The 25,457-nt window shown below is 38.7% G+C and overlaps 2 protein-coding genes across 3 annotated transcripts in view; both read right to left on the bottom strand.

The window, feature by feature from the left end:
• Positions 1–446: 446 nt before the first annotated feature.
• Positions 447–9,402, bottom strand: LOC124255259 (U11/U12 small nuclear ribonucleoprotein 48 kDa protein-like). Of its 2 annotated transcripts, none has more exons than XM_046689118.1 (9): positions 9,306–9,402; positions 7,516–7,662; positions 6,282–6,398; positions 5,382–5,445; positions 4,984–5,016; positions 3,960–4,139; positions 2,433–2,557; positions 1,793–1,914; positions 447–1,289 (listed from the first exon to the last, which is right to left on the bottom strand). In XM_046689118.1, exons 2-9 carry the CDS (start codon positions 7,657–7,659, stop codon positions 794–796), a joined length of 1,281 nt encoding a protein of 426 aa, XP_046545074.1. In that variant the 5' UTR covers positions 7,660–7,662; positions 9,306–9,402; the 3' UTR covers positions 447–793. The 2 variants fall into 2 exon arrangements, with proteins under 2 accessions (XP_046545074.1, XP_046545075.1); XM_046689119.1 differs by having other exon boundaries at positions 9,200–9,313.
• A 3,442-nt stretch (positions 9,403–12,844) lies between these two features.
• Positions 12,845–25,457, bottom strand: part of LOC124255357 (protein trachealess-like) — an 89,708-nt gene continuing 77,095 nt past the window's right edge. Inside the window, exons 15-16 of the mRNA XM_046689254.1 lie at positions 17,422–20,257; positions 12,845–17,176 (exon numbers count right to left, since the gene is read on the bottom strand). Of these exons, the coding sequence (XP_046545210.1) occupies positions 18,882–20,257 (1,376 nt within the window). The 3' untranslated portion in view covers positions 12,845–17,176; positions 17,422–18,881. The remainder of the gene's footprint in view (positions 17,177–17,421; positions 20,258–25,457) is intronic.

Here is a 25,457-nt window from a genome sequence, read left to right on the forward strand (position 1 = left end):
TTTGACCGAATCAATATTTCCATCGTGTGGTCTTCAAATGCACTGCTGCAGAGCCAAAACTGCATGTAAAAAAATGTCACAAATTCATTTACAAATATAACTTCTGATGCTCACAAAATGACATGAATCTGAATTACACCTACATTATTACTGGACTATATTTTCACAGAAATACATTGTATATCAGTATGGCTGTTGAAAGAGTTTCAACTCTCTGAAGTCTGAGGCTGGGTCATAACCCAATTGGAAAAACAGGGGCCAGGTCATATCTTGTCAAAACTACAAAGGGTGTTAGGAAATATTGTATTCGACAAAGTGTAATAGTGGGTTCCACTTTGTAAGTTCGAAGCTCCACATCATTCTGTCACAAGACTGAAAACAGCAAATGTCTTGTCATAACCTATGATTGATATTTTCTGCCCAAAACAATACCACGGAAGACAGGATGACCATTTGTTTGAAATATTTATTCACTGGAATTTGGTTTTTTTGCAGCATCACAAGATTCTATCCATAAGACAAGTTCTCTCAATAACACCAGGTGGGTATGCCTCCTACTCACTGGCCTCGACAAGATCTGATCCTCGTCTGTGCTTATGCTTGTGTTTATGTTTGTGCTTATGCTTGTGCTTGTGCTTCCGTGACCTTGAGTGCTCAATGTCAAGAGAGTTAGCATCTAGCTCGCCATCTTCTACTCCCATTGACGACACTCTCGATGCCACCTCACCATCATCTTTGGCACCGAGCATTTCCCTTTCCAATATATCATAGGCATCATCTTCCTGATTGGATGTCATGTCTCGTCCATCCCTCCCAGTCTTCCTCGCCATCCTGGACCCATCCTCTGTTTGTGAGTTGGTCTCCATCCCCACAGCCCCCTCAACCTTTCCTCTCCCACGTGACCCTTCACGCCCACAAGACTCACTCCTATCATGTGACCGATGTCGGCGATGATGTTTGCGGGATGATCTATCACGTTCATATTGCCTACGTTCATCCCTATCTTCTTCCTTTCTTCTGTGTCTACGTCCATCCCTCTCTCCACCCTCCCTCTGATATCACGTCTCCTCTCTCGATCTCTGCTCCTCTCTCGGTCTCTACTCTTCTCTCGGTCTCTGCTCTTCCCTCGATCTCTGCTCCTCTCTCGGTCTCTACTCTTCTCTCGGTCTCTGCTCTTCCCTCGATCTCTGCTCCTCTCTCGGTCTCTACTCTTCTCTCGATCTCTGCTCCTCTCTCGGTCTCTCCTTTTCTCCTGATCTCTTTCTCTTGTATCTGGCACATCACCAACTCTGTTAAAGAACCAACAGTCAGTGACTTACTGCCTACATTAGTCTTGATGATTCAGAAATATTTGCAGCATGGCAAGGAAAATTTAAACTGTCCTTCACACAATCTATTGGTATAGGGTTAGAAATCTTTATCAAACCTAGGGTAAAGTGGTTGTCCACAACTAAATGTCAATAGTCCTGCCTGAATTTTACAAGGATTAGCAGAATGCTGTTAGCTAGACAACCAAAACAAGACCAAGATATGTATCTCGAAACAGCCATTATACAATACAAAATATATAACATAGATACAGATCATAGCATGCTATCCTACAGTGTTTGTTTCTTGTTTAGAATCACAATCAGCAATATTCCATCTACATCAGATGGCCTGGGTTAGTCAAGCCAGGGACTGACTTTCAGCCATGTAGTAGGGGTATAATGACACAAAATCAACAATTCAGCCAACCAGACCATCCGATCCGTTACACTGGCTATTACGACCTGGATCAGGGTCAGTGTACCTTGATGTGGATGCTTCCCTCTGTGACTCCTCCAGGGTGCTGTCTGAGGTCTCCTTCACAGACTCTTCTGTGTCTGCACCGCCCAGCATCTTGATCTGGTTCTGTATCACCTCACGGATGATCTACAACACAGAGTGAGTGAGTGAGTGAGTTTGGTTTCAGGTCACAAATCGGTGAACAGCCGCCGAGCTTTTAGCAATATTCCAGCAACATCCTGAGAGTTTCTAGGGGACACCAGAAATGGGCTCACCTTACACATTTCACCCATGTGGGGATTGGGTACCGGTGGGTCATGTGACTATGCCTAACAAGCGCTTTAACCACTAGGCTACCCTGTGCCTCTACAACACAGACACAGCCATGTCATTTTGGGGACCATCATTAGTTGTTATTAGCTGATCTTACAAAACTGAAAATAATTTCACTAGGCTTATGGCTACATGTGCTGACTTGATAGAGTAAGTGACAGGGGTGAACCATATGCAGCTTAGTCAAAGCATTGAGCATGCAACATTAGAACGGAATTATTTCCTGAGAAAATATTTTTCTGTCACTAATGCATTTAGGTATTTTAGGTAGAACATCTGTAAAACATTCTGCAAATTGGTGTGTCCGATTTATAGCATGTAATAATGTTCACCTCAGTGTAGGACTTCTTTGTGATGTGGACATTTTTGGCCCGGTACGACTGTCTACGCCGCTTCATGTCTCGTAATTCAGCCAGCATCTCGTACTTGTTCTTCGGCCTGTCCTTGGAAAAACCACCTGCAAACACAGTCATTCTACATGATGCAAGCCCTGTTGTTGCCTGATATTGGTGTAAATGTGTACAGAAGATGTTGCAAGAGAAATGCTGCTGTTCACCATGCTCTTGGTCAAAGCAACTGCAGGGTTCCCTCCCACTGGAACCAGGCAGTTGCCCGACTATGAATAGCCAATAGATAGCAAAGCAGCTGTATTCATGGGAGACGGATCAACTTAGTGCATACAAAACAATAGTGTGGATGAAGTACAGAGTAATGATATATAATGTGTACATACATGCTCCCATAGGTAATTGTCTGAACAGTGTGGTTTCAGTATGGTGTACTACAGTGTCAAGACTCACATGGTCTCACTGTCAACATGTAGGACTGCTGATTAGGGCTGAGGTGATGTGAAAATACAGTGGAAGCCCTCTAAACCGACAGCCCTCCAATACGGCATGCTCTTAATATCGGCACTAGAATTTGGTCAGAGTGATGTTGTTGAAAAATTTAAGTCCCGCCTCCCAACTTTGATTGATGGATATGCGCCTGAAGATGTCTTTAACTGCGATGAGACTGGTTTGTTTTTCTGTGCTTTACTGGATGTTATCTTTATTGATGAATAAAGAATATGATGACTATCAACACGTTGTTCAGTCACAGAAGATCATTACTCAGGTTGAAAAGTTCTCTAAACTGGCATGCCCTCTATAATGGCATTTTTTGCCAGTCCCAACGAATGCCGGTTTAGAGGAATTCCACTGTAGACTTAACACCATGTGAAACATTACTGCACTTTAATGATTTAGAGATGTCTTGCCACTAGTGTTACTGCATCATCAGGAGGTGAACATGACAGATACAATATGTGTGTTTACTGTTCAACACCCCACTCAACAATATTCTAGGTAATCCAGTCTGGACCAGACAATCCTGTGATCAACAGCATGAGCATCGATCTGCGCAATTGGGAACCGATGACATGTGTCAACCAAGTCACCGAGCCTGACCACCCGATCCCGTTAGTCGCCTCTTACGACAAGCATAGTTGCCTTTTGTGGCAAGCATGGGTTGCCGAAGACCTATTCTACCCCGGATCTTCATGGGTCCCACCTCATTAAAACCAGAATAGGATGCAAGAGACCAATTGTAACCAAGAATTCCTACAGAAACAGATATAATACCTACCCGTGAAGATCCAGGTTAGAATTGGTCTTCAGCAAGCCATGCTTGTTGGAGAGGTGACAAAAATTAGGGGGTCAGACTTGGTTGACACATGTCATCGTATCCCAATTGCATATCGATGATCATGCTTTTGATTGATGGATAGACTCGATTATTTACAGACCACTGTCATAGAGCTGGAATATTGCTGAGTGCGGAAATTAAACAAACAAAACAACAACAAAAAGATATGATACCCTTCTTAACAACAGCCTGCCAGTCAATGGTGAGGAATTCATCCTTTTCCACGTTCAGCAAGTCATTGGCTGGCTTAGCTTTCTCCGCCACATACTGGTAGATGGCCTGACGTTCACTCGGGGAGAAGTTCACCATGTAGTCCTCCTGACTCACTGGCATCTGCCGAGGACCCGTCGATGCTGCAACAGAGTCAGACCCGACTTTCATTACAATGGTTTATGCAGAAAACACGCTCAACACAAGTTTTTGTCACATGTAGAAGGTTCAGATCAACTCTTCTGACTGTAAAGTCTTTGAATGGCAATTAGAAGTGATACACATAGAAGGTTGGAAGTTATTGATGTCAACTCGTTATATTATGAGGAACACCAGGATGACGAAGGAGTAGGATACACTCTATGATGCTGTGTTCCTCTTCATGAGTGAGTGAGTGAGTATGGTTTTACGCCGCTTTTAGCAATATTCCAGCAATATAATCGCGGGGGACACCAGAAATTGGTTTTAAACATTGTACCCATCTGGGGAATCGAACCCGGGTCTTCGGCATGACACCCTTGAATAAAAACTTGAGAATCATCTTATTTGTTAAAGACAATGACATATACCAGTGTTAGGGATTAAATCTAGAATTCCAAACTAAGCACGATTGACAAGAACAATCAGTTTCAGACAAATGAGGATATTTTTCAATTTTGCTAAATTTACATTTTACAAAATGACATCTCTTTCTTCTTACTATTCCTGTTATTATATTAAGTGGGAGACAACTCTGCATGTATTTGTTGTAACTATCTTACCATGAATTTGAAAAATAAATTTGAATTTGGGAACACTTCTGACATTTGCCACGAGCTTGGTGTTGAATATCAGCTGAATATTGGTGAAATATCGGCCTATGAACAGATTCAGATAAATCAGTGTGAATGTGTGCTCACATTGCAATAAGGTCTAAGGGATGCAACTCTGTCAGCCATACCACAGATGTTTATTGACAATAATACCCAAAGGCTTTGGTACCATTACCTTTCCAAACAATCTTGTTGATAATTTCTGCATCTGAAACAAATAACCCCAGGGACATGGTAAATCAGCTGAAAATCATCAAAACAATGCACAGAGGCTGACTTCTTACAGCTCTAATCTATGGTAATTGGGTCAAGGTAAAAAAAGCTCAAAGAAGTAAGAGATATAATGTATTGATCACTTTCAAATCATCACAGCACTGCACAATATTACACAGGCTAAAATATTACATTTCTAATCTATGGTAAATGGGTCAATGTACAAAAAGTTCAAAGAAGTGTGATAATTAACCTTTTTATATATATTTGAAACAGATTTGAAACAGCTAAAGTATAATTCCTGTAAAATGTTTTCACACAGTAACAATGTACATGATTTTCATGTCAAGATAGGATTACCTAGTTTGACTGGCTGGACAACAGAGTTCTCTGGGTCAGGGGGTCCCTTCAGTAGCTGGAGATGCTGCATGAAAAACATAACAAATGTAGCTGATGTTCCAAAAACATATGTCAAACATACACAGAGTTTCTTGCAAAAACACAAAATGAAAATAAATAAGTGTCTCAGAGATCATGATCAAAATCTGGTATATATATATTGCTGGTAATTGGTATGTCAAAGTAGTATATTCACAATAGTTCAGTACTATAACTCTGATAGTCATTTTCTGGGTTAGGGTTGATGTAAGTGCTCTTGAGTCAGGTGAGCTAGTGAGATGGGGTGGGTATTGCAGAGAATTTTCATATTGCGATATATTGCGATGCGACGGAAGCATATATTGCGATATGTATTGCAATATATTGCAAGGATGATTTTTTTAACAAAAACTACTTATAATCGAGTTAATGCTTGATTATAAAGCAAAAACACAACAAAATCACTATGATTGATTAACCTTTTATAAAAACTTTTAATCATGACAAAATAAAAAGTAAGTAACATTTGGCACTAATGAAACAGGGAAAAGGACAATTAAAAAACCGGAAATATCCAAAGATTTCCGACTGTTACGAAGTTTTACGAATGCATGTCAAAATACCGGTTTTCGATCAGCGTATCGCAATACGTATCGTTTTCATGTCTGAACCGGTAAATACCGGTAAACCGGTTATATTGCGCAGCCCTACTAGTGAGTGAGTATGGTTGTATGCTACTTTTAGCAATATTCCAGCAATATCACAGCAGGGGACACTTGAAAAGACCTGGGTCTTTGGTGTGAAGTGCAAACCCTTTAACCACTAGGCTACCCCACTGCTAACAATTTGACCTTTTAAATGTTAAAGTGATATAACCATTACCACTTCATCCTTGGGACAGCCCTGGGAGGTGTACTGACACACTTCGGTGTGTTTCTTCAGAGCTGAGGCTGGCATAACATGGCCGCTGTCATAGGGACAGACAACTCTGTCCTCCTTCTGAAAAGTGAAATAGCAATACTAAATTTGAAAGGCCACACTTCATTTTTCACTTGCTTTTCAGCAAACTAAATGATGGTAGCAACAAATATGATTGCAATCACATAGAACTCCTTCAACCATGTAAAAAAATACAGACTCATGCCAAAAGTATTCATTACTTCGAAGTTGATGATGTCATTTTGCTTAACGGGTCGAGCTTCATCAAACTGCAATTAAACAAGACTGGTAGTTTGTCTTACCTAATATTTGTTAAAATGACCCTTCATTTTCACCACTGCTTGCACACGATCAGTTATTGACATATAAGGCCAGACCAATTTTATTTCTTGTTTTACGGATCCGCCGGTCATATTTTTTCAAGAATAAGAAAAAAATATAAATTAATTTTCCCCGCTCAAAAAAATAAAATTTTAATATTTTTATTGGCCAAAAATGTAAATGTGCAAGAAAATGTTTTTAGAATTTTCTTTGCCCCATATACACTTCATAAAATGCCAAAAGTAAAATACTTTCAGTATTTAAAAGGAATATTACTTTGACTGGTGATTATTTTTTTTTATTTTTTCCTCCTGTCTTTAGGTTTTCTGAGGACAAAAATCTGTAAAACAAGAAATAATATTGGTCTGGCCTAAGCATCTGACTACCGTATATTACCGTAGATAAGCGGACCCCATACATAAGCCGACCCCCTAACTTGACCCTTAAAATCAGTGCCTTTTTTGTGGATTTATTTTGTGTAAATAGGTACGTACGAAACTAAATAATGACTAAGAGCAAAATATTTTGAAATAATGAAAACTGTACACTATAATATGTATTTTAAAAAAAAAATACTGAAAAATACTTTTGTGAAATTGTATCTCATAGATAAGCCGACCCCCTTCCACAGACTGTTGTTTTGGTCCTCACAATTTGGCTTATCTACGGTAATATACGGTATATCCCGTGGTCAGATTGACCCGTACGTCCCTGATGCTATGAAATACAACTGTACAGAGTATCATGACTATTGTACATTCCAGCATATTTGCTCAATTTCAGAGGAAGACAGTGATATTGTCAATACTGTCAATACTGTGTCATGTCTGTTACATATCTCTCGTAACAAACTTACCTTTGCAAAATGTTCTGGTGTCCATGACAACATCTGCAGTAAGGATGATATCTTATCTTGGTATTCTGCGATAAATTCTTTGAGTTGTTCCACATACTGTCTCCTGCCTATAATGGTCTCCTGATCAATTTCTGATTCCTCCATTCCCTTAAACATCAGGAAAATATGTGTATTTGTAAGATGTTACTAGTATTAGTAAAAACATTACATCACCAAAATATTAATGACATTGCATTAACATCAGGAAATTGTTCCTGAATTCGTTAAACACCTTCTGCATTAGACATTGTATCTGTGAAATTGAATTTTAGTATCTGTGATTTTAAAACACCTTGGGGCAAATAGTTTTATACATCTCTGCATCAGTATAATAAAATGTGTCCTTATTGTGCTTGTATCTTATGCATCAAAGATAATCCTCAGAATACACATCTCAGTATCTCCCAGAGGTTCGATTTCATCTTCATTTGACCTGTGAAGGTCAAGGTTAGAATATTGATCTTCAGTAACTCATGCATGTTGTAAGAGGAGACTAACGGGATCAAGTGGTCAGGCTCACTGACTTGGTTGACACATGTCATCGGTTCCCAATTGAGTAGATCGATGCTCATGCTGTTGATCACAGGATTGTCTGGATCAGACCCGATTATTTACAGACCGCCACAATATAGCTGGAATATTGCTGAGTGAGACTGAATGGTATTTTGTACATTGTCAAAATGTTTTAAAGTTAGTGAGATGTTTTATTGTCGTTTATGTGATTAAGAAGATACAAACGAAAGTTTCTTGAGAGTCATAAAACTGAAACAGTGAGTGAGTTAAAATTTAAAGTCACTTTGGCAATATTTCAGCCATATCTTGACTAAAACAACATATAGATTAACAATAATTAAAGATAGAGTATAAAATCCTGTCAACGAAGGACAGTAAAACAACTAGAATATCACAGATACAAATGTAAAACTAGTAATTAAATCTAAAACATTTTAACTATAGAGGACAACACAATATATAAATAGGATATAGATCACCAACAACTGACAGTAGATCACCATACTAGGGACCATGGGGACTTACAGTACCTTTGCTACCTGCATGGACCCTAGTTGGATTTACAACATCCCTTCAGCTGTTGGCGATTGTACGAAATGTTAGCCAAAATTAAAATAACAAGAATACTACGTTTAAAATCCTGGTAAGTTTAAATTGTCTTTGAAAGTTTGGGGACTTACGTACCCTCTCAGGAGGACAATAATTTTACGATACTTCAACCCCCTTTAAGGGTACAGCCACTAATAATCTCAGTTACTAATCCAAACTACCAATAATAAAATATACATCTATTTACAAACTATTCATCAAAATTTATCTAATAATTCTATTTCTTTTAAAAATTCAATAATTAAATGAAAATTCACAGTACTAAAAAGATCCTAAACAGTTTTTAGATTGAAATACTTATCCCTTGTGATGGAAAAAAAATATAAAACTGAAACAGTTAACAAGAGTACAATAGTAAATGTGACACAGAATATGCCTATTTTCACGTTATATTAACTGAGAATAAATAAGCATATTAGCAGACAAAGGTATTATCAGGAAGGTAAGACTGTAATCAAACCATTGCAACTCCAGTAAGAGCACTCCTCTAAAACAACAGCAGGTAAATGTTTGAATGGCATACCGTACAGGGGTATTTCGGTCGCTCAAGGTATGAGCGCTTTTGGTGCTTTTCTGTTCGCTAGATTAACAACTATACTAGTATATAATACCGTTGAACTCATACATACCGTTCCTTCTCAATTAAAACGGGAAACATGAGCGTAGGCTCTTCGCAACGTTAGAGATATCTACAATAACGCCAATCTTACGGCGTCGATGCGTGGAGCTTTGCAAGCACCTGTCAATGCAAAAGTGAAACAGGAAAGCTAGACCGGAAAACATGTCGCAACGAACTGCCTAACACGAACATAGATTTAACAATAATGATTTGTGGTCTAATCGAAATAATGATAACAATAACTATATTTCTTACACATTCCACTTAAACACATTATGATGGGCTATGTTGAAGACACAAAGTTATCATCTAAAATATATGTTTCAGTTGTAATAAATTTACGTTTTCACTGCACAATGCATTCATAAAAGGTTACCCCAAAAGAGTAGAAAATCTCTCCCTCCCTCTCTCTCTCCTGTACATGCTCTCCATAAAAATCATCATCACCCCGCCAAGCCATGAATTATGAACGGTCCCTTTAATTAATTATAGACATAATTTTTGTAGTTACCACTGTATGTGATATAGCATTATAAGGTGATTATATTACTAGTTTGAAAATGGGATTTTATGATACATAAGTTTGGTATCAGAGCTCTATGACCTGCCCATGCATAGTAGGCCTCGCCTCTTTAGTCCTAAGCTGACCTGGTTCAGACCTGATTATGCATAGTCGGCCTTACTCTCTCACTCCCAAGCTGGCCAGGTGCAGACATGGCTATATGATCTCTGGTAGGCCTTATTGTCTTACTCCCTCGCTGGCCTGGTTCAGACCTAATTATAGTAGACCTGACTCTCTCAGTCGTTGCTGACCTGGTTCAGACCTGACACACACACACGTGCACGCATGCACACACACACGCACTGGAATCATTTAATTTCTTACGTGCCCATACATATTAGGCCTCACTCTCTCAGCTGTTGCTGACTAAATGGTTCAGACCTGAGTATGGATATTAGTCCTGTCTCTTGTTCTCTATAGTATGCCTTACTCCCTTGCTCCCACCTGGTCTGGTTCAGTCCTGATTATGCTTAGTAGGCATCACTGTTTCAGTCCCTAGATGGCCTGGTTCAGACCAGACTGTATAGTAGATCTCGCTCTCTCAGTTGTTGCTGACCTGGTTCAGACCTGCCTATGCATAGTAGGCCTTACTCTCTCAGACCCTATCTGGCCTGGTTCAGACCTTTCTATATACAAGCCTCACTCTCACAGCCTGTGGCTGACCTGATTCAGACCTGGCTATATATAGTAGGCCTTATTCTGCACTCCCTAGCTGACCAGGTTCAGACCTGGCTATGCATAGTAGTCCTTACTCCCTCAGACCCCAGCTGACCTGGTTCAAATCTGTCGATGCATAGTTTGCATCACTCCCTCAGACTCTAGCTGGCCTGGTTCAGATCTGTCATGATAGTAGGTACTCAGATAGGATTATGTAAAATAGGCCTCACTCTCTCAATCGTTGGCTTGTCGGTTCAGACCTGGCTATGAATAGTAGGCCTTACTTTCCTGCCTGTGTTCAGTAGGCCTCACCCTCTCAATCTCTGCTGACCTGGTTCAGACCTGGGTATGCATTGTAGGCCTTACTCCGTCAGACCCTAGCTGGCCTGGTTCAGACCTGATTATGCATAGTTGGCCTTACTCTTTCACTCCCATGCTGGCCAGGTGCAGACATGGCTATGTATAGTAGGCCTTATTGTCTCACTCCCTCGCTGGCCTGGTTCAGACCTAATTATAGTGGACCTGACTCTCTCAGTCGTTGCTGACCTGGTTCAAACCTCACACACACACACACACACACGCACACGCAGACACACACACGCACACACATACACGCACTGGAATCATTTAATTTCTGACGTGCCCATACATATTAGGCCTCACTCTCTCAGCTGTTGCTGACTTAATGGTTCAGACCTGAGTATGCATATTAGTCCTGTCTCTTAGTTCTCTATAGTATGCCTTACTCCCTCGCTCCCACCTGGTCTGGTTCAGACCTGATTGTGCTTAGTAGGCATCACTCTTTCAGTCCCTAGATGGCCTGGTTCAGACCAGACTGTATAGTAGATCTCGCTCTCTCAGTTGTTGCTGACCTGGTTCAGACCTGCCTATGCATAGTAGGCCTTACTCTCTCAGACCCCATCTGGCCTGGTTCAGACCTTTCTATATATAAGCCTCACTCTCACAGCCTGTGGCTAACCTGATTTAGACCTGGCTATATATAGTAGGCCTTATTCTGCACTCCCTAGCTGCTCTGGTTCAGACCTGGCTATGCATAGTAGTCCTTACTCCCTCAGACCCTAGCTGACCTGGTTCAAAGCTGTCGATGCATAGTTGGCATCACTCCCTCAGACCCTATCTGCGCTGGTTCAGACCTTTCTATATATAAGCCTCACTCTCACAGCCTTTGGCTGACCTGGTTCAGACCTGGCTATGAATAGTAGGCCTTACTCCCTCAGACCCTAACTGGCCTGGTTCAGACCTGCCTATGAATAGAAGCCTTACTTTTCTGCCTGTGTTAAGTAGGCCTCACCCTCTCAATCTCTGCTGACCTGGTTAAGACCTGGCTATGCCTAGTAGGCCTTACTCCCTCAAATCCTAGCTGGCCTGGTTCAGACCTGGCTATATTTAGTAGGCATCACTCTCTCAGTCTCTAGCTGGCCTGGTTCAGACCTGGGTATGCATAGTAGGCCTTACTCCCTCAGATCCTAGCTGGCCTGGTTCAGACCTGGCTATGCATAGTAGGCCTTACTCCCTCAGACCCTAGCTGGCCTGGTTCAGACCTGGGTATGTTTAGTAGGCATCACTCTCTCAGTCCCTAGCTGGCCTGGTTCAGACCCTAGCTGGACCCTAACTGGGTTCAGACCTGGGTATGTTTAGTAGGCATCACTCTCTCAGTCCCTAGCTGGCCTGGTTCAGACCTGGCTATGCATAGTAGGCCTTACTCCCTCAGACCCTAGCTGGCCTGGTTCAGACCTGGCTATGTTTAGTAGGCATCACTCTCTCAGTCCATAGCTGGCCTGGTTCAGACCTGGCTATGCATAGTAGGCCTTACTCCCTCAGACCCTAGCTGGCCTTGTTCAGACCTGGCTATGCATAGTAGGCCTTATTCCCTCAGAACCTAGCTGGCCTGGTTCAGATCTGGCTATGCATAGTAGGACCAGGTTCAGACCTGGGTATGTTTAGTAGGCATCATTCTCTCAGTCCCTAGCTGGCTTTGGTTCAGACCTTTATGTCTAGTAGCCCACCGTCTCTCAGTCCTGGTTTGGCTGGTTCAGATTCTGCTCAGACTCGGCCAACACACTCACCTTAGAAAACTTGCTGGATCGATGTAGCATTATTTAACCTGGATACTGATCATGTTTTACATCTCAACGAGTGTGAAGTACAGCTGAATTGTTTATCTTGTATTGGTGATAATCTAGGGTCAGTGAGTGAGTGAGTGAGTGAGTTAGGTTTTGTTCCTGCCGCAATAATTCAACCACTAAGGTACCACTCTGTCCAACAGCTCTCTTGGTATTCCAGTGCAGATAAAACAACCAACAATATACTGATATTTTCATATAATTTATTCATGGCAAATAGCCACAGGTTTGGATAATGACATACATTAAACAGCAAATATTTGGCCCCCATGTAGGCTTGGAGTTAACACACAAGTTAATGGTGTTCCGATATCTTGATGGTCTGTACACTGTGTATGCATGAACAAACATTCTACTTACATATAGCAATGGTATTTATGGCTTGTTGCAAAAATATTGCTGTGTCACGCTCTTATTTCATGATTATACATATAATATGTCGCTTCACTCACACTTATGAAAGATTGGTAACATCATACATATTCAGTCACACACATAACAATAAGAAATCATTCTTTCCTAGTGTAACAGTTTCTTTTGGTAAAAGTGTAAATGATATAGATTCAATTAAAATGCACTATACAGCTATTTCAATATAAGAAATGCATATTTTTCTACTCTAAAATGAGAGTATGTTTTTGCTTGTAAAATAGATACTACAAAACATATTCATTAAAATGATAATAGTTTTAATATGAATTAGTACTAATGAATTTAGCACTATGAACAATGTGTTAACACCTCTGCATTGACTTTATAAGCCTATGTGACTAGACCATCGATATTCAGTGTAATTTAGTTGTTTCAAATTGAACACAAAATCATCAGTTATATTTTTCCTACAAGGGACACTTTTGTGTTGTTTCTTTGATCACTTGTAACACCTTATGGGTTATGCAGAGAATAAGCATTACTCTGCTTAAAGCAATGTTTAATAAAATTTACAAGTTTTTAACAAAAACAAATAACATCATTAGGCAAGCTTTATGAACACTGAATAGTACCAATTTGCTCCGTAAATCAAACTGATGGCAGAACCTATGCCTTAATAATAGAAACAAACTTCATATTTTCCCACAGTGCTACAGAGGATGAAGCAAGGTAGAATACTAAATATATGTTTATGAAAGTTTATTTCTGTAACACAAATTACTCCCTTCCTCTTCTCCAGTTAAAAGGGATCAACCATTCAATATTTGCAAAGAGAGAGATGGGGGAGAGGGGGAAGTGAACTGTTGGGCTTGGATTTTTAATAGACATATTCCTATTTCGTTATTGCTTATAATTTATCTCTGTAAAAGGGAGTAAACAATTTTTTGTTTTGTAATAATAATAATTTTCAGGATATTCAACATGTCCAATGGACAGTATTTGGGTGCGTATACAACCTGGACAGTATGTCCAGTGCTTCTTGAACTCTCCAAGTCCCTAACCTTCTCCAAGCCCCTACCCCCTCAGACCCATGGCCAAATATCAAATGATTTGTGCCTAAGTCATACAGAAAATCTTGTCATGATTGTTTCAATTGCATAATAAAACTTTGTGACAGAAAACGCAAACCCACATTCTTTACACCTATAATCTTTGAAATCATTCCCCCAGTGCTTACAACACTGTCATGAAGAAAGCATTACTACACTCTGTAACAAGGAACCGTAACATTGCTAAACATCGTCTTTAATAACATAGTAAACTCAAAATGCCAACAACAAACCACAATGCCATGACTTAAGAACAAATGCTTGTCTAGAACTGCCATTGTTGTGTCCGGAATGGATACGATTCATTGGAACAAGTCCAAAGGAGCTGAAATTTAGCCTCATGAAGTTTGAGGATAAAGCACATCCTAATTACAATGCATCTTGTATAAATAGCATACTTGGGGTCAATTTCATTGACTCTGCCCATAACTACAAACTAATGAATTATGCTAAGATATTATATGATTCAATGATCTACATAGTACAATACCTTGGAGTGCAATTACATACACTGTACAACAATGAAGGTTTAGTACACTGTATTCCATGATTTTAGTAATAAATGCTTTCAAGGATTTCAAATGCAAAAATAATGTTTCATGCGAAATGCATACATCACAACCCTTCTTAACTCTTGTATGATTTACAAGTAAATGCATAAAATTTCAAACAATGTATTTGCTTTGGATGAGCAAACATGGTCTAATGCATAATCAGAAATGCAGAAGGAATCTTGTACCATTTAGACAGACATGTTCATACCGGACTACAAGATTTTTTCTGTGCAGAATGAATATGGTTTTACAATGAATTTAGCAACATTCCAGCTACATCACAGGTGGGTGACACTAGAAACGGGCTTCACACTTTGTACCAAACTGGAAATCAAACAATGGAATTTGGTGACAAGCGAACACTTAAACCACTATGCTACACAACCACCCACCTGTGTTATGACACAATAAGATCCAAAGAAAATCCGCCACTTGTATTTTTGACATATCACATGTATGTATTATTTTTTTATTAAAATAATGTGTTTGGTCTATTGCCCATTTCAAATCTCAGTCTAAACACTGTAATATGTGTCAATGTGATGTACATCATGGATTTGAAATTACAGTGTTTGAACTATTTCAGTCACACGTTTTTAACTGCCTAAACTATTCTTGTCAAGTTTAAGTGGCTCTTAAGGACACCCCTTTAATATATCTGCTTCTTAGAAGGGCCATTCTGATCACTATGGCACACAAATAAACTGTAAATATACCGAAGGAAAAAAAAATAAAGGATCGCATATATTGTCTGACATATATATATATACAATAAGGACATGGATTGGAAGTATGCCCAGATGTTGCCAGACAGTTGCAAGAGCACGTGGGGGACATACTCGATACTGACTTTCTTCATTTAAACTGAAAACAATGACTCAAGTCTGTTATGTTTGATGTGATTAAAACCTGAAATTTCATGTGATCCCTTATTTTTTTTCTCTCAGTATAATATCCATGCTTCCAAAACTCAAAGACCAAAACACAATTATTTACTAGTTCAATTTTTTCAGTTTTGTAACATGGGGCATATGTTTGTAAAACAACTGGAACTAGTGAACAAGGAGAGGCACATTACTTCAACAAAGACTACAGCACATGCCTAGACATGAACTATATGTATGTGATAACACTCGAACACTAAACAGTGAAAAGAAATACTACCACTAGCTTGTTTCTACACTAGCACTACAGTGTCAACTTTGGCTCTACTGTTGTTTGGCTACAGTCGTTATCAACAACATGGCTGGTTTAACATGGAGCTTACACTACAACCAGTTCACTGCATGTGACTTTGGTAAATGGCAACCATACTTATCACATTTTCAATTCAGGTTCTCTATTCATAAAAAAATAATAAAAATAAACAGATGATAACGACTGTCTTGGTGTACAGGATTGTACTCAAAGGGTCATCAGATTTTATTGGCTTATTATGAACATTTTGTTGCACTTTCAACATCAGAGAAAATGACTTGTCGTCTTCCTGCTTTCCATATTGAGAAAGTACAGCAAACATGTTTGACTATAGAAATTATAAACAAAATGTGTGGGTTTTCTTAATAAAAATATATTAAACAACATGACTAATATATTCTGCATCTACCATGTTCAGAATATTACTGTTTTCTTCATTTCTGTTGATATCAATTAAAACGTACCTGTATATCCTGTAAATATCTTCCGATTTCCTGGCATCAGTGATTAGTTAGGGAAATATGTACAATATTATTGGACTCATTGGTGAAATCAAGAAACTTTATAAGAGAAACTCAAGAAGCATCTGACATAGTTTGAACAATAGTGATTGGAAATAAGGCAGGACCCTTAAAGAAAATTTGACATACTTTTCTCACCCTAACATATCAAAAAGTATTAATTAATACTAACACAATTTTAGTAATATTACCCATAAAGTAGAATTATCATGTGTGATATAGAATAATATCAATGGATTGTTGTGAAAAAATTCATATGACATCATCCATTGTTCATGACATCACAAACTGGTTACATGATGTCATCTGTCACTGCCTTCAGTGAAGTTTGTCTGTAGGGTTGGCATTTAATGCATTTGTATTTCATTTTCATGTGAATGTGTAATGTACATGAACAACCAAGAAGCTGGGAGGAATTACTGATGAATGAATGTTCAAAGGCTCGAGGTAAATACCTTTCATTCACTCAGGACAGGTAATCCATAATTGCGCATAGCTCGTTAGATATATTAAAACTTCATGTTTACCACATAAAACTGAGTAATTGTTCAACTGAATGTCAGACAATATTAGTTGACCAAATTACTCACACATATATAACACTCTGAAGAATGGACAAATATGTCTTTTCATTACCCCAACCCCTATTATCTTTGACTTTTGGTAAATAAATCCAAGAAATATATAAGTTTGGCATACAGTTAAAGCTTCATGTACTTCAATACATAAGAATGCAATCCTCACAACAATACTGAGACTTACCACCTACAGGGGTGGAAATAACTTTAAACTTGCTAGTGTACTCCGGAACAGTGGCACATGTAAAATCACTTGCCCTGATAATTTTTCCACTGTACCGGCCGTTTTCTTGTTGATTTTTTAAAATAAACAACATAATTAACATTGGAAAGTCAACTGGACACCGTACAGTGTGATATACAAATTTGCTTGCCCGACAGAAAAAAACACTGGACTCGGACGTCGGGCAATGGGTTATTTCCACCCCTGACCTATGTTCATAAAATTGTGTCACAATACATTTACCAGCAATCTACAGAAAGAATGCATGGAAATAAACCTAATTCTGCATAATGAAAGAGTTTGTGCGGAAATGTTAAAGTGATAAAGAAATTATCAAGTTCCAGTTAGTTTGTGCCATACGTGGATCTGTTTATCTTACACTGCTTAGTTTCAGAAAATGCAATACCCCTGAGAAACACAGGAACAGAAACTGGGAATATGTTACATTACACAAAAATGTAGGAGCGAATCTTAGGATCTCTGGCAGTTGTCAAGTTTTGATTCTTCTTTCCAAGTTTCTTGAAAAAAAACCATATGTTTCTTAATCCTTAGAGACAAATGATCACAAGATTGACATCATTACACAATAATCATGACTATAGGAATAAGATGATCACATGATCTCACATACAACTGTCACTGAAATCAAGTGATGTTGTGATTTTCAATGTTTTGGTCAAAGATGATCTAAAATGACTTAGCCAATGATATTTACATTTAAGATATACTAAGTACTGTACAGTATTTGCCAGGATTGTATATCTGGTACCATATACAGTAAATTGTGTGTACAGGTATGTCTTCTTTCACGTCAAGGTTTGTTTGTCCTTGACAAGTGACATTGGTGACATCTTGAAGCTTATGATTCAGAAAAATAGTTGGGGATAGGATGTACTAAAAGGGAGAGAGTGAGTGAGTTGGTTTTATGCAATGTATAGACTTATTCCACCATTATAATGCAAAGGACACCTGAAATGGGTTTCATAGATTGTATCCATCTGGGGAATCAAAACTGAGGCCTTCAGAGTGACAAGCAAATGCTGTAACCGTGAGGTTACCTTATGCCCCTGTGCCACGTTAAGGAAAGATGACATTTGGCCAAATGGGCTATGATCCAGCAATTATGCAATACACCTACATTTGCATGAACATCGCAACAATGACAATCTGAATACTTTCATTTTGATGTGACAAACATGCACCTAATAAAATATGTGGGACAGTAAATTTTTATTGATGGATACTCATGAACAAATTATCAATCTTGATATACACATCATGAGACACAGACACATGCTTATCCCTTCAAGTTGGCAGCAGCAGTTTCAAGTCGTGAATATGATCTTAAATGCTGCTCCATAGTCTGTACAGTTGACCATTCCTTCATTATATGGTAACCTAAGATGGCATCCTCATTTTAACAAGATTCATATAGATATAACAAGTTTTATGACAGAGGCTTCAATAGCGTTGTTTAAAACCATAAAATAATTGTTTGGTTTATAAAAAGATCCTTGACTTCAAGAGGTCTTCACAAAGAACCTGTGTGGATTGGTGTTCTAAAGCTTCACAAATGTCAGTGTATTGTCTGGTTGAGGACTAGACACACCATACTGTAGCAGAATATTGTACACCGGAACCATGGGATAAACAGGTTATATTACCAATGTTATGATGAATACGAAACCGGGTACCATGACAGCACTGACCGAGAACACGGCTCATACGAGTTAATTCCTGTGGAGCCATTGTGGTTGACTTCAGGATACGTATGATTGTTATGAAAGGATGACACGCTGTAGTATGCTGCTGCTGCTGATGACGATGATGCGGTTGACTTGGAGGAGGAGAACTCCGAAGATGACGATGACAACTGATATGCTTGTTTGGCCGCCAGTCTGGAAGAAGAAGAGTCAGGACCAAGGTTTCCACAAGATGCTGACCCCGACTCATTATATGTTCCAACATCACCAAATGGCGACTGCAGTTTGTCTCGAGGTGACACAGATGACGGTGGAGTCATGCCGTAGGAGTCTACCGCTGTAGTGGGCATAGAGACAGAAAGAGGGGTGGTGGTGTAGTTTGGCATGGTGGAGTTGGGATAGTGGTTGCCGCTGGCTACTGATGGTTTTGTGGAGATGAATGATGGCTGCTGTTGTTGTTGCTGCTGTTCTTTGAATGCATCACTGCCTGGTGGGGTCAGCATGTTCACTGGCATTTCATTGTAATAATTACTGGCTGGTCGCGTGTTTGTGCGGATGACAGATTCACGATTGGCATAGATGGTTCTGAGCAGATTTGTAGCTGGGAGAGTCTCCCCAGTATTGTTATTAGTATGTTGGGAACCTATCCACTGTATTGTGGATTTTTTTTGCGCAGATTGACCACTAAAGCGTAATTGTTGAGTGGATTCACTTTGGTTAGCTACAGAAGGAAGATGGCGGTTCATGACTGCCTCTAGTTCCTTCACAGAGTTGGGAGTAACTGCATTATTGCAGTCCATGTCCTTTCCCCTTTTCCAGTCTGAATGAACTTCACCGTGTATGGCCACAGACTGGTTGCTTACAGCGTTTGCCTTGACGGACAGGTCCTGTGGCGCGGCGGAGGTCATACTTACTGGACCTACGTCTGGGCTTTGTGACCCTGGTGATAGGTCGTGAGACACATTATTGCCCACAAAGTCACAGAGAGCTTCCTCACTGATAATCCTATGAGATTTCATCATGCCACTCTCCTTATCAGTGTCGTCGTCCTCAAGTTCAAACTCCTTCTTACGCTTGCGTGGTTTCTCCATCTTGCGTCTGCTGAATTTCGCATCCCGAACTGAATCTACCCTATCTGTAACTGTACAAGCAGACTCGTCAGAGAACACACGATCAAGCTCGGCTTTGCTGTTGTGTGTATCACTACCGAGGTCTTCCATCTCGCCTAATGCATTGCTGGACGGAGATTTGAGTCGGTCGTCCTGGTCAGAAGTAGGTCCCACACTCTCAGATTTGCTGTTGCTGTTTGTTCTGTTCTCTCTGTCCACTGGACTGCTGCCATCTACAATAAGAATGGTAATATTCAGTTTGGAGATAAACATCAACTGCTAATCACAGCTACCAACACAATAGGAAAATGGAAAATTCTCAGGGAACTATTACTGAACAGAAAGAACACAACAGAAACTATGTTGTACATGCACATTTTAAATATCAAATAATACAGTTATAGCTTTCACAAAAACAAACCTTTCCATAAATTATAAGCAATGAATGTTAGAACTACTTGTGCATTTGAAACAAAACTGGGTCCTTTCACCTTTCTTGTTGAAGGGTTGCAAATTAAATTCTTATCAAACAATGAAAAATACACAAGGCAATTAATGATTTTGGTTGGTTTACAGATTTTTTTTATTGTCTGTCCTAAGTAAGTGACTGAACTTTCGTTAATGCCAGACCAATTTTATTTCTTGTTTTACGGATCCGCCTGTCATATTTTTTTAAGAATAAGAAAAAAGTAAAAATGAATTTTCCCCGCTCAAAAAATAAATCCTAATGTTTTTATTGGCCAAAAATGTAAACTTACACAAAAACTTTTTTTAGATTGTTTTTTTCGTCCCATATACACTTCATAACTTGTAAAAAGTAAAATACTTTGAGTATTTAGAAGGAATATTACTTTGACTGGTGATTTTTTTTTTTTTCCCCTGCTGTCTTTAGGTTTTCAGAGGACAAAAATCCGTAAAACAAGAAATAAAATTGGTCTGGCCTAATGCTCGTCAACAAGCATTCTTCTCTGTGGTTATGGTTTTTGTAATTTAAGGCACAAAAAACACGGGAACATCACAACTGAGCAACCAGATATATTATATCAAAGGGCCTTGACACTTTTTGGTCCACATCTCTTCAAACTTTACAGTAGACACTATGCTTGTATTTGGGAATAAATCCTTTTTGAAACACATACAAATTTTAGTGACATTTTATGTTAGAGTCATATTAATATTAATTTCATCTTGTTGTTTTACATGTCAGTTGATCTGTAAACCCAAACCAAAAACATTTATTTTTACAAAATTCTGGAAAGAAACAAACCATCTCCCAAATATTCCGCATGCAGTGCTCACATAAGAAGTGTAAAGTAACAGGAAACGTAATGATGTGACACATAAACACAATCACCAAACAAATGCATAAAACTTCAAAGGTGTCCTGTCGTTGAGGTAGACTGTCTGACTGTCTTCCAGTCAGGTAGTACTACAATACACTAAGCACGTTGTCACAATCACCTGAGTACGTCTTACAAATACAGATTTGCTAACTGTCCTGTCGTTGAGGTAGACTGTCTGACTGTCTTCCAGTCAGGTAGTACTACAATACACTAATCAGTCAGGTAGTACTACAATACACTAAGCACGTTGTCACAATCACCTGAGTACATGTCTTACAAATACAGATTTGCTAATTGCTAATGAAGAGTAAACGAAGCAACTTGAAACATTTTCAAGAATATTAATGACATCAAAAGTTAGTGATTGAGAGTGAAAATAGTTTTGTGCCAATTTTAGTAATATTACGGGAACACAAGAAATGGGCACATGTGGGGTATAGAACCTGGGTCTTCAGCTTGATGAGCAAACACTTTAACCACTAGGCTACCCCACCACCCAATGTCAACAGTATGTGTTACCAGCAAGTTGTGATTAAAATAAGTGCATTTAAGGCCATAAATATCTTAATCCTCCTTGAAAAAGATGTAAAAACATATTCAACCAAAACTTCCCATTATCATTTTATTCCCTGATGTTAAACATCATGCCAAGGAAATGACTGATGTGACCTCAAAGAAAATGTAAGAAAACTTAGAAGTGACTGTTTGGATAACAGAGCTTAATGTCATCGTGAAACATGAGTGAAGTTGGTGCCCCCTTGTGGTAGTGCTATACAACAACAGGTTTACCCATGGGAGATACATGTCAAAATCCCATGGCCATCTCATAGCCATCCAGCCCTGACAAATGGTTGTCAATATGGCTGCACATCTCAGGGCTCTGTCTGTCTGCTGAATGTGCGTATGCTGAAAACACTGATAGCAGTACAGCAAATTAAATGTCATATAACGCAGGAACAACCTGTTTTATGCACAGTCAGCAATATTCTAGAGGTATCATGGCATCCTATAATATTCCAGTCCGCCCCAGGCAAACCAATGGTGACCTAATTTGACCCATCCTGATCACCTTGTCCTCATCAAGCTGACCAGACTGAGTGAGTGAGTATGGTTTTACTCCACTTTTAGCCATATTCCAGCAATATCACTGAACGGGAGACCAGAAATGGGATTCGCACATTGTACATGTGAGGGAATTGAATCCGAATCTTTGGCATGAAGAAACAACATTTTAACCGCTAGACTGCCCCATCAGCCTTGATCAGCTTCAAGTGCTGAAGGACCATTCTGAGTTGAGTGTATATCAGCTGGTGTTTATAATTTGGACAAGAGTAGAGACATGGGTAGTGACAATGGTTCATATCACGTCTTCCACTACCAAACCATATCTTCATATCTGTGAAATAACATACTGTCTCTAAATACCTCCTGAGAATGGTTGGAACCTGCCATTTTGGACTCCAATTCTTTCATTAGGTATAATTTTCACTTTTATTATATCGTCCAGTGCTATTTTCACTTCTATGATATTTCCCAGTGCAATTTTCTCAACTATGATATGTCCCAGTGCAAGTTTTACTTCTATGATATCTCCCAGTACAAGTTTTACTTCTATGATATCTCCTAGTTCAATTTTCTTCTATGATATCTCCCAGTGCAAGTTTTACTTCTATGATATCTCCCAGTGCAAGTTTTACTTCTATGATATCTCCTAGTTCAATTTTCTCTATGATTTCTCCCAGTGCAAGTTTTACTTCTATGATATCTCCCAGTGCTATTTTCACTTCTATGATATCTCCCAGTGCTATTTTCACTTTTATTATATCTCCCAGTGCAATTTTCACTTCTATGATATCTCCCAGTTCAAGTTTTACTCTGATGATATCTCCCAGTGCTATTTTCACTTCTATGATATCTCCCAGTGCTATTTTCACTTTTATTATATCTCCCAGTGCAATTTTCACTTCTATGATATCTCCCAGTTCAATTTTCACTACTATGATATCTCCCAGTGCAATTTTCACTTATATATCTCCCAATGCAATTTTTACTTCTATGATATCTCCCAGTTCAAGTTTTACTTCTATGATACCTCCCAGTTCAAGTTTTACTTCTATGATATCTCCCAGTACAAGTTTTACTTCCATGATATCTCCCAATTCAATTTTTACTTCTATGATATCTCCCAGTGCAAGTTTTACTTCTATGATATCTCCCAGTACAAGTTTTACTTCTATGATATCTCCCAGTTCAAGTTTTACTTCCATGATATCTCCCAGTTCAAGTTTTACTTCTATGATATCTCCCAGTGCAATTTTTACTTCTAAGATATTTTCCAGTAGAAGTTTTACTTCCATGATGTCTCCCAGTGCAATTTTTCACTTCTATGATATCTCCAGTCCAAGTTTTACTTTTATGATATCTCCCAGTGCAAGTTTTACTTCTATGATATCTCCCAGTACAAGTTTTACTTCTATGATATCTCCCAGTTCAAGCTTTACTTCTATGATATCTCCCAGTTCAAGTTTTACTTCTATGATATCTCCTAGTTCAATTTTCTCTATGATATCTCCCAGTGCAAGTTTTGCTTCTATGATATCTCCCAGTGCAAGTTTTACTTCTATGATATCTCCCGGTTCAAGTTTTACTTCTAAGATATTTTCCAGTTCAAGTTTTACTTCCATGATGTCTCCCAGTGCAAGTTTTACTTCTATGATATCTCCCAGTGCAATTTTTCACTTCTATGATATCTCCAGTCCAAGTTTTACTTCTATGATATCTCCCAGTGCAAGTTTTACTTCTATGATATCTCCCAGTTCAAGTTTTACTTCTAAGATATTTTCCAGTGCAAGTTTTACTTCCATGATGTCTCCCAGTGCAAGTTTTACTTCTATGATATCTCCCAGTACAAGTTTTACTTCTATGATATCTCCCAGTACAAGTTTTACTTCTAAGATATCTCCCAGTACAAGTTTTACTTCTAAGATATTTTCCAGTTCAAGTTTTACTTCCATGATGTCTCCCAGTGCAAGTTTTACTTCTATGATATCTCCCAGTGCATTTTTTCACTTCTATGATATCTCCAGTCCAAGTTTTACTTCTATGATATCTCCCAGTTCAAGTTTTACTTCTATGATATCTCCCAGTTCAAGTTTTACTTCTATGATATCTCCCAGTTCAAGTTTTACTTCTATGATATCTCCCAGTGCAAGTTTTACTTCTATGATATCTCCCAGTACAAGTTTTACTTCTATGATATCTCCCAGTACAAGTTTTACTTCTATGATATCTCCCAGTACAAGTTTTACTTCTATGATATCTCCCAGTGCAAGTTTTACTTCTATGATATCTCCCAGTTCAAGTTTTACTTCTATGATATCTACCAGTGCAAGTTTTACTTCTATGATATCTCCCAGTTCAAGTTTTACTTCTATGATATCTCCCAGTTCAAGTTTTACTTCTATGATATCTCCCAGTGCAATTTTTACTTCTAAGATATTTTCCAGTACAAGTTTTACTTCCATGATGTCTCCCAGTGCAAGTTTTACTTCTATGATATCTCCCAGTACAAGTTTTACTTCTATGATATCTCCCAGTGCAAGTTTTACTTCTATGATATCTCCCAGTACAAGTTTTACTTCTAAGATATTTTCCAGTGCAAGTTTTACTTCTATGATATCTCCCAGTACAAGTTTTACTTCTATGATATCTCCCAGTTCAAGTTTTACTTCTATGATATCTACCAGTGCAAGTTTTACTTCTATGATATCTCCCAGTTCAAGTTTTACTTCTATGATATCTCCCAGAACAAGTTTTACTTCTATGATATCTCCCAGAACAAGTTTTACTTCTATGATATCTTCCAGTCCAAATTTTACTTCTATGATATCTCCCAGTACAATTTTCATGTCCCCAGATACAATCTTTACTAATGGTACAATTGTCATTGGTATAGTTTTCCCAAGTACAGTTATCAATCATACTACATCAGACCTCTGGTGGGGTAAAGTTTGGGAAGTCAGTGGGGGCAGTAGCCATCCCTTTCCTCACTATTTGTTATTCAACAGACACATGTACAACAGGATTATGC

This window comes from Haliotis rubra, unplaced genomic scaffold (assembly GCF_003918875.1).
Source record: "Haliotis rubra isolate DU_JTF1 unplaced genomic scaffold, ASM391887v1 Scf6, whole genome shotgun sequence".
NCBI classification, from domain to species: domain Eukaryota; kingdom Metazoa; phylum Mollusca; class Gastropoda; order Lepetellida; family Haliotidae; genus Haliotis; species Haliotis rubra.